The sequence below is a fragment of the Mauremys mutica genome, chromosome 9 (assembly GCF_020497125.1).
Source record: "Mauremys mutica isolate MM-2020 ecotype Southern chromosome 9, ASM2049712v1, whole genome shotgun sequence".
NCBI classification, from domain to species: Eukaryota; Metazoa; Chordata; order Testudines; family Geoemydidae; genus Mauremys; species Mauremys mutica.
In genome coordinates, this window is record NC_059080.1 from 25,649,800 (window position 1) to 25,663,480 (window position 13,681).

Below are 13,681 nucleotides of genomic sequence, written 5' to 3' on the forward strand. Positions count from 1 at the left end.
GCAGGGCACAAAGAGCCAAGCCAGCATTTCCTCACCATTTTTTGTACTGGCTCCCTCATAGGAGCTGTATGACTGCCATAAGTGCCCTCTGAGCAACCCCTGCAGTACAGCGCAATCAGAGTCAGCAGAGCCGGCGCTAACGCAGCCCCCAGCACCCCCAGCCGTCCATGTGTCAGAGCAGCAGGGGTTGTGGCTGCTGCATTCCCACATTCTGGTATTCACAGCTGGCAGAAAAGCCCACAAGCCATTGACAGCAAGGTACAAGTTAGAGCAGCCCCCTCAGGAACTGTTCTAACCTGTGCTGGCGGCTGCGTCTGCTCCCTGCACCTTACAGGGTTTTCTCCTGTCCCTGTGCTAAGCTCAGCTCCAGTGCTGCTGAACTGGGCCCGGTGGCCCTGAGTGCCCTTCCACTCATCCCCACCCGGCAGCAGAACTCCGGAGGAGGGGGCTCAGAGGAGTTACTCCTGATTCACACCAGTGCCAGTGAGGCCCAACCTCTGCCAGGGTTAGTCTTGGGTGAAAGACTAGTGCTGCCACCTACAGGCCAGTCTGAGAGTGCCTTGGAATGGGTATCTGGGGCAGGTGTAGCCAGCAACACTGCCAACTACCCTGCATGTTTCAGCCATGATATCGCACGCCGGAGTCGGCCAGGCTGACGCACAAACATGCCCACATCCGGCTGACATGGCATTGAGTAGGGGCTTGACTAGATGCTCAAACGAAACCCAAATATTTGCTCAATGTCCACCCTGAAGCTCAGTGTTAAACAATACACAGCAGCTTGTGTGACCTAGGCCCATCTCTGTGCATGGGCAGGGCGCAGCTGGACTGCTCAGATATTAAGAAACAGATTGCTCCATGCTGGGAACAGGAAAGAACCTGTTGGGACAGAAAGCACCGGCAGCAACATTGCAAATGGAACCAGTGTTTCCTCCCAGAAAGCAAAGTCACCACAGCAGAGGGTGGGGGCATGTACATCACATATGTACACAAGCTTCTCCAAGACAGGCTTCTACAGTGTGTGAGACACAGACTCACAAGCACCTCTCCCCACCATGTCTGTCACCAGACAACACCTGGCTCTGATTAGGAAAGGTTTGGGTGGTGTTGCTTGCGCTGGAGGGGCATAGGCAGAGCTCTGTGGGAAGACCAGGACTACTAGCAGGAGGGCTGCAGGTCAGGACTGGGATGGCTATGTTGCTAGAGCTAGCTGGAGGGAAAAGCTTCGACCAGCCTAGTTCATAATGTGCCTGGTTCTAGCCAGCACTATCGCCCTCTTCCTGCCTCAAGCACCAAATTCATCCGTTCACCACAGGGTCAGAGAAACCAGAAAGTGGCCTAGATGTGGAGCTTCCTCGCAGCTTTGGGGTTTTATTGTTAACTGAAACAGAATGTGCATCTCATGAGAAACCAGCAATATGGAGCCTATTAAAAACTCCATGTGGCAACTGCAGCTAAACACAGTGTGATTGAAGGCACATGACAGGAGGCTGTGGGGTGCTCTGCAAACACCTAGCTGCCATCTAAGGGGCAGAGCAAGCAGCCTTGTTCTCCCACAGAGGGACCAGGTCTCTGCCCCCAAGGGTGGCTGGACTCTGAGAAGCTGTTGCCCACACATAATAAGTGCATTAGACTAGAGTGTTCTCCCCTGTGATGCACTTGGAGTCCCCATGAGGCTGCAGTGCTGGGGCTCCCTCCTCCATGTGATGTTTCACGGTTCAGTTCAGACCTTAGAGAAATCAAGCCCTTGTGACCAAGCTACAGCCCACATCTAGTGCTCCAGCACCTGTGTGGGCAGAGACTGGGAGAGGTGCCCAGCCAGCCCAGGTTGTAGCGTCACCGCCCACATCAGCTGTATCAGACTCAACAAGGAAAGTCTCAGCTCCAGTGCGATGTGGCCTCATGGACTGTTGCTCCCATCAACCCTGGCTCAGAGTGTATCATGCCTCTATGCTGGGTGGAAGTGGAACGAGGGCTCAGCAGTAGGATCCATGCCCACCAGAGGTGAAGCTAGGCCCTTTCTGTGGCTCAAACGGGGAAGGATGAAAAGTTAGTGCTGGAGTCTCAGTAGCTGCTGGGGCTCCCCTGTTACGTTCTGGCTACTCTGAATTCCCAGTCACCCCGCCATGGAACCCGGCTAGACAGTTTGGGGTTGTGGCCAGTTTCACCACAAGGCTAAACATCCTTTTGGGTCCAGGCCTTTGGCAGAGCCTCATCCAGATGCACAGGGCATTTCTGCAGCTACCGCCAGGGGAAATTATGCACGATGACATCAGAGTGACAGTGAAGATTGCAAAGGAAGGCAGAAACGGGGATATTTCCAATCCAGAGGCTTAGGCCAGTGACCCCAGATCTTGGCCCTGTCCCAGGGACAGAACACCTTCAGCAGCACTCCAACCCCCTGCACCAGGAAGCTGTCCAGAGGAGATTAGAAGGGCACGGAGGAGTCTGAATGCCAGATTCACTATGGGTTTGGTTTCACACTGGGTCCCTGCTGCAGGCTCCTGGGGCTGCTTTCGTGTAGCTTGGCTTGGATGAGCTTCCGATGAGTGGGGCTCAGCACACCAGCGTCCAGCAGGTCCTGGTCAGTGATATTTCTAGACAAGGGAGAGAAGGAGAGCAACTGAGGGAGAAGCCAGCAAGGCAGCACAAGGCAGGGAGGAAGGGGACTCAACCACCTATGACTATTGGACATGGAAGGACTATGGGACTCCAGAGGTCATCTCCCCCTAGTCTCTGCCCTGCGCTCTGCATCCAGGGTTCAGCTAGGAACCCCAATTCTCCTCCTGCCCCAGAGCTCTTGCCAGGATGTCCATGGGGCACACAAGCTGGACTGTCATACTCCAGTAAGGCACAGTGGTACACATGAGCCAATGAGCCCTCACACTCCACTATCCTTATGATACCTGAAGAACTCCAGATCATCCCAGCCATTTTCATACAGCCCCGCCTCATACTGTTCCAGGCCCAAGCGACTCAGCCACATGCCAACGCTCCGGGGGTGATCACCACTGCCACAGGGCCACTAGGAAAGAAGAACCAGGATATGGCCCAACAGCGTCACGCCAGGGGACTACAACACAACGACACTAGCCCCAGCTCTGCTGAGTCTCCTGATTCCAGTCTTGTGCTATCCCTGCTCATCCCCCATCACAGCTCTGCTGAGGTGCCTCCCTTGTGACCTGCAGCATCCTGCTGTTCCAGCCCCAGGCCTCCCCTGAGCCAGACTGACTGTGGTACCCAGTGTGGACAAGGGAACTAGGATGGGAGACCCCAAGCTCGCTGATGCCCAACCAACACATTTACACATGGGTCTCCAGAGACTTGTGCATTAACGCCCTCCCTATGCCTGGAGCTCCTTCAAGGCCAACACGAAGCCCTCGCCAGGCATCATGTCTCCCTGGCACATGAGCCAGCTGGTGCTTTCCAGTGTGAGTTGCCGGGGACATACCTCTCCGGCACGGTTGAGTCGGCGAGTGTCCCGCTGGGACCTTGCCCCCTCCCAGCAGCTCTGCGGTGGTGGCTCCAGTGCGCTGCGGGTGTGGCGCAGCAGGTTCTTCCGGCCCTCTGGCTGGCTGGGGCCCAGGCAGCTTCCTCTCTTGGGGGGCTCTGAGTCCACGTCACTGAGGCACCAGGCCATGTGCAGGGCTGTGAGGGAACAATCACCTGACGTCTGCGGATCTCTCGTCAGAATGGCTGACTTGGGCCTCTTGTGCCTCCCAATCTGGGAGAGGCTGAGCTGGTGCCCACAGGAGGTGGTCTCGGACACAGGGTAGTGGGGGCTTCTCTGTAGCTGTTCCTTGGAGGAGGAGGCGGCTTGTGCTCCTGTCAGGCTCTGCAGCCTGCGGCATGGAGAATGGCCTGGGTGCCTGTCAGCCTGCGTGTCACTGGCCGGACTGTAAGGAGGCTCAGACAGGCTGGGACACTGTGCCCAGGTGTTGGGGACCCCCTCAAATATGAAATAGGCTGGATTGGTGTAACTGCTGGCTGCATCCGGGAGACTGAGGGGCCGGCTCCTGAAACACACAACAGTCGAGTGGGTGCTTTTGCCCAGAAAGACAACACCAAGAGATAGATAATCCCAGCACTCTGGGACAAATCCATCCCCAGTTCCTGGCAGAGACAATCTGACCGACATCCCCAACACCGCGACAGAGAGACAACCATGGCACTCTGGGGCAGATGGACCGACAATCCTAGAAGACAGACAGACAAGCAGCTACTTCATCCACTCAGAGTGCGCCCTCATTCAGAAACCAAACCAAACCAAACAACTCCCATCACGAGCCCTGGACTGGCAGCACCAAGTGTCCTAGCAGGTTAATGGCCAAACATACTGGCAGTTACCTGATGGCACGCAGAGCTGGCTTGGAGAAGGTTGGGACGTCGGACTCCGTCTCGTCGGTCTCAAAGCTGATCCACTCTACACAAAACAAAAACTGTAAAGGTTAATGGGAATGCTGCAGCGTGTTTCTACTGAACTGTTAGCCCGGATGGCAGGAACTCCCAGCTGCTCCAGTCCCAGCCTCTCCCAGCTGGGAGCTCTAGAGGGAAGGGGGCATGAGGAATGGCAGCAGGGGAACTCCCACTTATTCCCAGCCTGGCCTGGCCTGGTGCCTCCTGGGGCAGAAGAAATGGCTGCAGAGGAGCTCCCCGCAGCTACTCTGGGTTTTCCCTGGTCCCCAAGCAGGGAACTGAAGCCCATATCTCTGAAGCAGCAGCGGTTCAGTGGCATGGCTATATTACCGTAGAGCCTCTCGCGTGTGCTCCGCCTGTCCTTTGGGACTCGGACCTTCATCCAGCCACGCATGGAGCCTGTTTCTTCACCCCGGTGGAAGAGGAAAGTCTCAAACTGCTGGGCCAGGCTGCCAATCATGGATCTCATGGCAATGCAGCACTCACCTGCCCAGAGAGCACAGCATCACCTCAGAGGACGGGGCACCCCACGGTCACTCAGGCACCCACCGACAGCAGCTAGCATCCTCCTCCTCCCACTCACACGTTCCCATGGAAAAGTACTAGGGCCAGGGACTGGTGGACACCACACCACTATGTGACACCCACCAGGAGCATGGAGTTGCTCATATACACAGAGCTAGTGTTCATGAGGGTGTGGGGGGGGGCGGGTAGTCTGTCCTGCCAAAACCCTAGATGTGCTTCTAGTTTCCCAGTAGCTTGGAGAAACCATTTTCTCCTGGGGGAGACAGTAGTCAGTCTTTGGTCACCACATTCAGGCTACAGCACGTCTTCAGTGAGGCACGAGCCTCTCCTTCCTGGGCCTGCTCTGGTGGTCATGGCCCCGCACTATCTACAGGCCCCCAGGTCCTCCCCCTAAGTCCCAGGGGCAGCAGGGGCTGAAGGACAGTGCCCTGCACTGCTGTGAGGAGACCTTGCTGCTGCCCCTGGGTCTAGTCTCTTGCTCCCTGGTTCAGGAGCAGGCAGGGGAAGCCACAGGGGGACCTGGACCCTTCACTAATGTAGGTGCTCACCCTGATCCCCCGGGTCTCCTGCTCTGGGCTGCTCCAGGATACAGGGAGCCCTGTAGGAATCACCTTAACCCTCTGTGGGGTTCATGTGCCATCCTGGCCACTCCCTAACACTCCCCCTTTCAAGAGGAGGTGCTGGACACACACCATATGACTCGCAACTGTCCATGCCCTTGATGCTGAGGAGCAGGTGCTGGTCCAGCAGATACTCCAGGTCCGACAGGATTGGGCTCAGCTGCACAGGGAGAGATAACAACTCTCAGAAGGCTAGCAAACCGCCAGTCCAGCCACACAGCCATGGGGCCTGAGTGCTGGGCTTAGGTACAGAGACATCACACTGACCCCCCTGTCCTATAGTACAAGGGATAAAGCCCCAGTGCTCACCACTGGGTTCACTCTGTGTGCAAAAGAACTTGCTCAGGAGATCAGCCAGGGAAAGGGAGCACCAGGGAGTCAGGGCAGAGGGAGAGGGATGGGTATGCCGGGGAACAGGGGATGGGGGTGTGCTTCAGAGCCAGTGGCGTGGGAAGTCAAGGCCAGGGAAGGGTGGAGGAGCCAGGGAGTCTAACAAAGTCTACAGGCTGTCACTCCTTATAGTCTGCCTATGTCCTTCTCACCTGCCTCCTCTTTGTTGTGCCAGCCCCTGCCCATGCACACACTCACCAGCCTGTACTCCCCCCCGCCCCCCCGTGCTTACCACTGGCAGCTGTTTAGCTGACCAGCTGAGTTTGAGGAAGCCCGGGATGTCGCTGCTTTGGGAGCTGTTCTCCCCACTCCGCTGAGACTCTGGCAAGAAATCAAGAGAGAGAATTACAAGAGCAAAGCTGTATCCTGCTGCAACCTACCCACCCGTCTCTCCACCTGGGTACTGGCCTCCCTCCTCTTCCCTGCCAGCTCCAGCCTCTCCTAGGCACCAACCACATTGCCATGGGGAAGGCGGGTGGACTCAACCCAGGACAAATCCCAGTTGTTTGTCATTGAGATAGAGCTGCCAGCCCCATTGCCCCCAGAAAAAGAATCCCAACACATGAACAGACTGCACGGAGATCACATCACCCACTGCTGAAATGCAGCCACCTCTGAGGTGAGACGTAGCAGCTGCTTATACCACGGACAGCAACAGTGCACAACCATTTAGGACAGGAAGTTTAGAAGAGGCCCAATCCTAGTGAAACTAGAGGTTGTCACAATCTAACCCAAGTGTGACACCAGCGGTACACCTCAATCCTTACACAAAATGTCCTGGGATATGTAATGAGCACAACAGGCCAGAAGCTTGGCTTTCCATCTCACTTGAAAAACGGCACCGCATGCAGCACAGCAGCCTTGGGCCTGAGGTCAGAACTGATTCTGGGGACAGCACCCCCTTCCAAGGAGCCCTCTGCAGCACAGAGCCCCTTAGCACTGCACTGGGGTATTGGGGTCAGCACTGACTTGGTCTGGAAAGTCACCTGTGCTGCTCCCTGCAGCACTAGGTTTTCCTTGCTGGTCTCCCTTCCAGGTGCTGGACGGGCTTGGCATGTGGCCAGCAGACACACCCAGGCTGCTCTCACCTTCCAGGCAGTAGGAATGGAACTCAATGTAGCACTTGCTGCGGCTGGCTGTTTTCACAATCACCTCGATGCTGTCCCACTCGATGCAGGCCAGGGACTCAGCGCTGGAACCAGGAGCTGCCAGCACAGAATGGCCAATCAGTGTCATGCTGAAGGGGCCCCACCCTGTCCCCAGATCTGACCCCCTCAGATGGGCTGTTCCCGTGCTGGCTGATATGACCCCTTGAGGACCTGGGCAGGGTGTCAGATTGCTACTACCCCAGTCATAGCTCAGGTCTGTCTGTGGGGTCAGCCAAATGAGTTCCCTGGACCCTACTCCCCAGGCAAAGACTGACCTGTTCATCTCCCCACTAACAATGCTAACCAGCACTGCTGGTTGATAGCCCTGTGGCGACGTGCGTTGGCCCTGAGAACACTGCAGTTTGGAAGGGATGGCAGAACCACTCAGCACATACGGGGCTAGGACTGCAGCACTCCTGCCCTAGATCCACCAGGGGAGCAGGCCCTCCCCACCCTGTCCAGTGGCCTACGGGGGGCAGCCTCCTTACCTTTCCTAGGCACAAACTGAGACGTCACTCCCACCTCAAACGTGGCAAAGACGGGCGAGTGGTCACTGGTCACAATGTCATCAGTGCAGCCTGAAACACCGAAGAGGGAGCCACGTCTGCCACAGAAACCCACTGTTCCATGCACCTGTTCCAGGCTGGGTCTTAGAGGTGCAGGCTAATGGCCTTTGTGCGCCCAGACAGACCCCGGGGCTCCTCACTCACCATATGAGTTACAGAGCACGTGAGTCTCAGGGCGTGACTTCCATAGGATGCGATCGCACCACGAGGGAACGTTGATCCTCACCTGCAACCAAGAGCAAAGAAGCTTTAGGTGCATGGCTGAGCCTGGTTTGAGCGGCCTGGATTTCCCTGCAGCCTCCCACACTCCCAGCACATCTCCCCTCCGAGCTGAACTAGGGAGGTTACCATCCTGTTCATTCCCAAGGGCAGGGTACCGATCATCCCAGTGTCACTGAAGGCGTGGGGTCCCCGCTGCTCACTGTTCAGGGACAGCACAGATCACAGTGTGAGAGAGGCAGGGAGTGTAGGGAGAGGCAGTGTGGGCTGAACACAGGGCTGGGAGCCAGGAGCTCTCAAGCCCTAACTCCAGCCCTGCCATTGCCTCGCTCTAGACTTCCTTGGTCCAGCTATTCCCTCGTGGCCACAGGCAGCCAGCACAAGCCAGAGGAGCTTCAGAGACCCAGCCGGAGAATAAGGTTGGCTCAAAGCCACTGTGTCTTCATCCCTACCCTGAGTGCAACTCAGCTGGAAGACCGAATCGAGCCTGCTGGCCCAGTCCTATTCCCTCTCCCAGCCAGGTAGGGCCATGGAGCACCTCACCTGGGACAGTCCCACATGGGAGCCCTAGCCAGATCCCAGCCCCTTCCCCTCGGGGCCAGACACTCACCCCTGTGGTTTTGAACTTCTGCCAGACATAGTTGTCTCGGGAGCCCCGTTCGTATCGGTATGTGGGGGGGAAGGAGATGTCTTCCTCACCTGGAAATGGAGGAAACAGGAAGACATGGAGGCGAGACCGCGCCAGACACCCACAGCCCAGGGCAGGCAGACACTGCCCGCAGAGCCAATGGCAGGGCCAGAGAAACCCAGCCAGATTATTCTGTCAGACTAGAAAGACCTCCTTGTCCTCCACTGACACACACAGATCTACCATCCTCCCAGCCCTGAACTTCATCCCTGCTCTTGCTCTGCCAAAGCACTTCCACCCTGGCCTGTAGCCCCTCTGCTGTCCAGCCCAGGGCCTCTCCTCAGCACAGTGAACTGTGCACAAACATCCCCTGGGGACTAAGCCGAGCCAACTACCTCACTGAGCTTACCACCTGAGGCTGGGTTTCTTTTGTGCACATCAAGGTTTCTAGCATATTTAGACACTATGTAGCACAGCCCTGGCTGGGAGGTGACACTAGACTGTTCATGGCTGAGGTATGGGACAGAGTGATGGTTTGGATGGGTGTGGGGGGTGTAGCCGAAGCTCCTTGGCCCGTAGCTGTTAGCTGCATCATGGCAGGGGTTAAACCCCAAACACAGGGCAAAGCCCCATCCTGGCTGTGCTGTATCTGCTGCTGTTGGAGACCGGGGGGCTCCTGTCTCTCCTGCACATTTTGGCAGCAGCTGTAGAGCTTGTCCTGCCTTAAAGCATTGTTGAACTGTGAGTGCAGGAGGTGGCTGGAGATGGGGGCATGGTATATGGGAGCCTGGCTGGGGGCGAGGCAGCAGACAGGCAGTGCTCTGGGAGGGCAGTGTGGGCTCCCCATCTGTCCCCATCACACTCACTAAATCGCAGGAACACCTTGTTCTTCTCCCGCTCCAGGGTGAGCTGGTCCACAGCCAGCAGGGCCTCAAACTCCTTTTTGTTCACATGAGCTAAGATGTCCTGAGAGGGAAGAGGGAAAGGTCCATAAGCACTAGGGTTTGCAGGGCTTTTCTGTACCCTTCCCCCAGCACGGGATCCCACCACAGGAGTCCTCCGAGAAGACAAGGAGCAATATGTTCACAGTCCACACCCATCCCCTGCATGCCTTTGGGGCTGGGCTGGGAGGAGGGACTGAGCTGTCTGCCCCAAAAGTGTTCCCACAGTTGGCCTGTTCTCGAGACAGCTGTGTGGAGCTCAGCAGCAACCCAGGGCACAAATGGGACCAGAGTCCTACCTGGACCTCCATATCAAGGCGGTAATTGAGGTCTCCAAACCAGAAGAGGTGGGTGAAGCGCAGGGTGAGGTCAAAGCTGCTGAGTCTCTTGTCACCCAGGACCAGAGAGCGCAGAATGTCACTGTAGTTCTGGTTCCGCCTGCACCGATGATGAGGGTTGCACAAGGCAGAGAAAATCAGAAAGATTCCCCCAGAACTCCATTGCCCTGCAAATCCGCAGGACACCACCTGCCTCCACAGATCCCACCCTGACCCCTACCTGCCTCCACAAATCCCCCCAGCATCCCATTGCCCCACAAATCAACCTGGGACCCATCTCACCCTGACACCTACCTGCCCCCACAAGGCCCCCTCTCCTTGTCCTCACCCATTCCCAGCCCCCACTTTCCAATTTGACAGGGATCAAAGTGACACTAACCCTAGCCCATTCAAGCCAACACCTTGGCCTCTCCCCAGCCCTGCAGTAGGCTGGACAGAGTCCCAGCCCTGCACACATCTACCCCAGCCAGCTGGAAGAGCGCAGTCATTGGGTGAGCATGTCCAGCCCGGTATCCAGGCTGTCTGGCCATGGCGGGGAGGCTGAGATGAAGGCTGACTGTGGCTGAGGCAGAGGAAATGCCAGGAAGTGGCTAATCAATGCAGGAGGTGATGCACTGGCTATGGGGCAGCTGTGCTGGCATTCCCAGCCCCCTGAGGGTCTCATGCAGGCACAGGAGTCAGGAAGCAGTCCCCCAATCACCTGTGTGTCTTCTCGCTCCCTGAGGCCAGGTGGCAGTTCACAAACCCAAACGACGTGCCGTTGAAAAGGAAGGAGACGCCCACAGCCCCTTTGTTACCTGAGGAAACACACCAGGCCCGGTCAGCCCTCAGCCCTGCATGTTCCCCTTGCCAGGGGCTCCTCACAGGACCTGGCTGTCCCCGTATGCTCTGATCCCCACTGGGACCTGAGACTGCCTCACCCCCCTGGTATGGCGCCCAGAGCACTCCCCTCTGCCCCAGATACAGAGTACTCCCCAGCTCCTCTCCCCCTGATCCATATACAGAACCCAGACCACTCCCCTGCCCCTTCCCCAGATACGGCCCTGGAACATGTCCCTCCTCCCACCTCAACATGGATCTACAAGCACTCCCCTGCCCCCCAGTGTTCTCCTCTCCTCTCCTCTCCTCCCACTCCAGCCCCCAGATGCCCTTCCCCTTCTGCTGCACCTAGTGTGTTTGCAATTCCTGTTTTCACACTTGATGTGTTCACATGGCTGATCCGGCGTTCATGCTCTGGTTTCACCAGCACCACAATCTTGATGCTCCAGAGGCACTGTAAGGCAACCTGCAACGAGATTGGGGAAGGAGTGAGACCACCCCAAGCAGAGTAGGGGAATGAGAACACACTGTCCTCTTCTGGAAATCATGCTGTAATAGGCAACCCTCCAGCAGCTGGGCCAGGCATCCCTGAAGTCTTGTGTACAAACACCCCCTCCCTGGGCCCAACGTCAGGTTTGGATTTGCAGCGTTTGCTGGATCTGGCCTGGACAAGACTCCATTAGCTCGCTCCTGGGCTGTGGGCAAGACCTGCCTGAACTCAGGCTATGGGGAGATTTCTCATGCCTGCTTCCCAGCTCTCTGGGCATGACCGTGGCCATCCATGCCACAAGGTCCTGGCTGCAGAGGCCACAGCCTGAAAAATGGCACCACACAGATGAGAGAACGTGTCCTGCCGAGGCAGGCACCAAGGAGGATGCCTAAGAGAGAATTCAATTCAGCTGGAGAAATGGGGAGAGAGGGAGAGAGAACCCAGGGCTGTGAGATAGAGAGAAGAGGACACAGGTGAGAGGACAATCTTGGCTTCCCCATCTCCCACTGGAAGCATCTGTGGGTCCCTGAACTGTTCTCCAATCCTTCAGCCAACAGGTGGAAAGGGGGATGGTGAAGGAAGCAGAAAGGTGGGGTCAAACAAGCCACCAAAGTGTCTGAGCACCAGGTCCCAACAACAGGCTCCATTTGGGGAGGGCATATTTCTTGCTTGTCAAGGGCTCTGGTGGTGTGTTGGATCCCTCTGGCTTTATCTTAGGCAGTTGGTTATGGGTGTAACAGCCCAAGGACAATTTGTTGCTGAGCGATCTACTTCCAATAATAGTTGGATGAAGGATAGGCTCTTAACTGAGTGAGTGCTGGCAGGCACCACTCCTTACAAAGCCAGAGAGGTAAGGTAAGGGAAGCCAACAGGGACGGGGGATACTAAGAGACATGGGTACTGTCCCTCCCTCAGCGTTGCGTGAATGGGGTGGCCTGGGCCCATACCACTCGGAAATCTATGGACATCAAGGTCTTCAGAGAGGCTCGCAGGAACTCCACCCATTCACGGTCCCCCAGCGAGTTCTCCTGGGTGCCAATAACATAGATGTCATGTGGGATGCCAGCTGTGGTCTCATCCTGAGTCCGTCCCAACCCTCTTGATGTCAGCCATGAAGCCATGGACCTGGGGGGTGGAGCACTGCCTGGGGGGAAAGGAGAGATGGGATCAGATTGCTACATTTCATTGCCTCCCCTCCCCTGCACCAACCCAAGCACATTGGTGGAATATCAAGTCCATAAATTGGAACCACGCTGGATGAAGTGGGATTTGGTTACCTCTCATTCTGTGCCAGGCCCTGGGGGGTCTAATAAGTCCCCTGTCAAGGATGGAAAGTACTATGGCAGCTCTTGAGTCCAGCCAAGAGACAGCTTGTTTATGAGGTTCACTGACATGTCCCACCACCACTGACCATATATCAGCAGCTCTATTTACTCAACAAAAATACCAGGTGTGGCAGGTGCATCATGATATTGACCCAAGCCCAGGTAAGGCCTGAGGATGAGGGCTTCTCCAACCTTCTCACCCCACCAGGATTCAACAAGGATCTCAGAACTCCTGGGCATAGCTCCTTTTGGAAATCTGCAGAGATTTCAACTCCAGAACTGTCCCTGGATTCATGACAAGAACCCATGGTCACACTGGAGGTCTCTGAGCTGTCCCTACTCCTTACCCATGTTCCACGTCCCAACGTACACAGAAATGAGGTCTGGCTCATCCAGGTTGGAATGCTGGATCTTCATGAGCTGTAGCAGTTGGCAAAAGGCCTCTCGCTTCTGCAAGAGAAGAACACGACTGTCTGCTTGGATCCTGACACAGAGTTCAAGAGAACATGGCGCCCAAGCTGAGCCACAGGCCTGTCCCCACAGAGCTGTAGACTGATAGTGGCCAATGTTAACTACCAGTCTTCAGTGCAGGACTCATCTGTATCACTCCAGAGCATCGCTAAAGCCTCATAGTGGTGGACAATCCTGCTTTTAGCTGTAATCCCCATGTCTAGTGATGATCAATGATCAATGGACCCACTTCTTAGGAGAAGAGCACAGGAGGAAGGGCCTCCAGGACCACAGTCAAGCTCACATGGGCATCATGGAAAGAGGCAAGGAGAATAAAATTTGACAGTGGTTGGGCTGCTGGTGTGGCAAGACCACTGTCAGTCATGCTATCCAGTATTGTCTCATTGTGTCCTAGTTCTCCCTCATCTGTCTGTCAACATCCACCTGTCATCTTGTGTCTTAACTTACTGTGAACTCTTTGGTGCAGGGACTGTCTTTTCATGTTGTGGTACAGTGCCTAATACACTGGGGTTTGGGCCCACTATAATAATAAACCTCAGGGACCCCAAATCTCCAGGCTCCTGCCAGCTAATGAGTAGAGGGAGAGGAGGCCCCATGCTCCAGCAGAAAGCAATGGAGCACACTGCAGCCTCACAGGCCAAGCCTCCTTGCTGAATAGTTCAGAGTCTAGGGTTAGTCTGTGATTAGCTCTCTTCAGTGCACCTCCCAGCATAGTATCTAGGTCAGGGGTCTCAAACATGCGGCGGCCCTCAGGGCTATTTCCTGTGACCCGCCAAGCGTCCCGC

The 13,681-nt window shown here is 56.2% G+C and overlaps 1 protein-coding gene across 3 annotated transcripts in view; it reads right to left on the reverse strand.

Moving 5' to 3' along the window:
* Nucleotides 1-1,355: 1,355 nt before the first annotated feature.
* Nucleotides 1,356-13,681, reverse strand: part of LOC123377941 (phosphatidylinositol 3,4,5-trisphosphate 5-phosphatase 2-like) — a 29,603-nt gene continuing 17,277 nt past the window's right edge. For 2 of the 3 annotated variants that reach the window (XM_045031318.1, XM_045031317.1), the window contains exons 12-28: nt 12,773-12,875; nt 12,048-12,244; nt 10,959-11,076; nt 10,492-10,588; nt 9,753-9,891; nt 9,379-9,478; nt 8,495-8,583; nt 7,810-7,891; nt 7,588-7,677; nt 7,040-7,156; nt 6,184-6,272; nt 5,634-5,721; nt 4,747-4,902; nt 4,348-4,423; nt 3,452-4,016; nt 2,907-3,025; nt 1,356-2,597 (exon numbers count right to left, since the gene is read on the reverse strand). In XM_045031318.1, coding sequence (XP_044887253.1) covers nt 2,465-2,597; nt 2,907-3,025; nt 3,452-4,016; nt 4,348-4,423; nt 4,747-4,902; nt 5,634-5,721; nt 6,184-6,272; nt 7,040-7,156; nt 7,588-7,677; nt 7,810-7,891; nt 8,495-8,583; nt 9,379-9,478; nt 9,753-9,891; nt 10,492-10,588; nt 10,959-11,076; nt 12,048-12,244; nt 12,773-12,875 — 2,358 coding nt within the window. In that variant the 3' untranslated portion in view covers nt 1,356-2,464. The remainder of the gene's footprint in view (nt 2,598-2,906; nt 3,026-3,451; nt 4,017-4,347; nt 4,424-4,746; nt 4,903-5,633; nt 5,722-6,183; nt 6,273-7,039; nt 7,157-7,587; nt 7,678-7,809; nt 7,892-8,494; nt 8,584-9,378; nt 9,479-9,752; nt 9,892-10,491; nt 10,589-10,958; nt 11,077-12,047; nt 12,245-12,772; nt 12,876-13,681) is intronic. The other variant, XM_045031319.1, reaches the window with a different exon arrangement.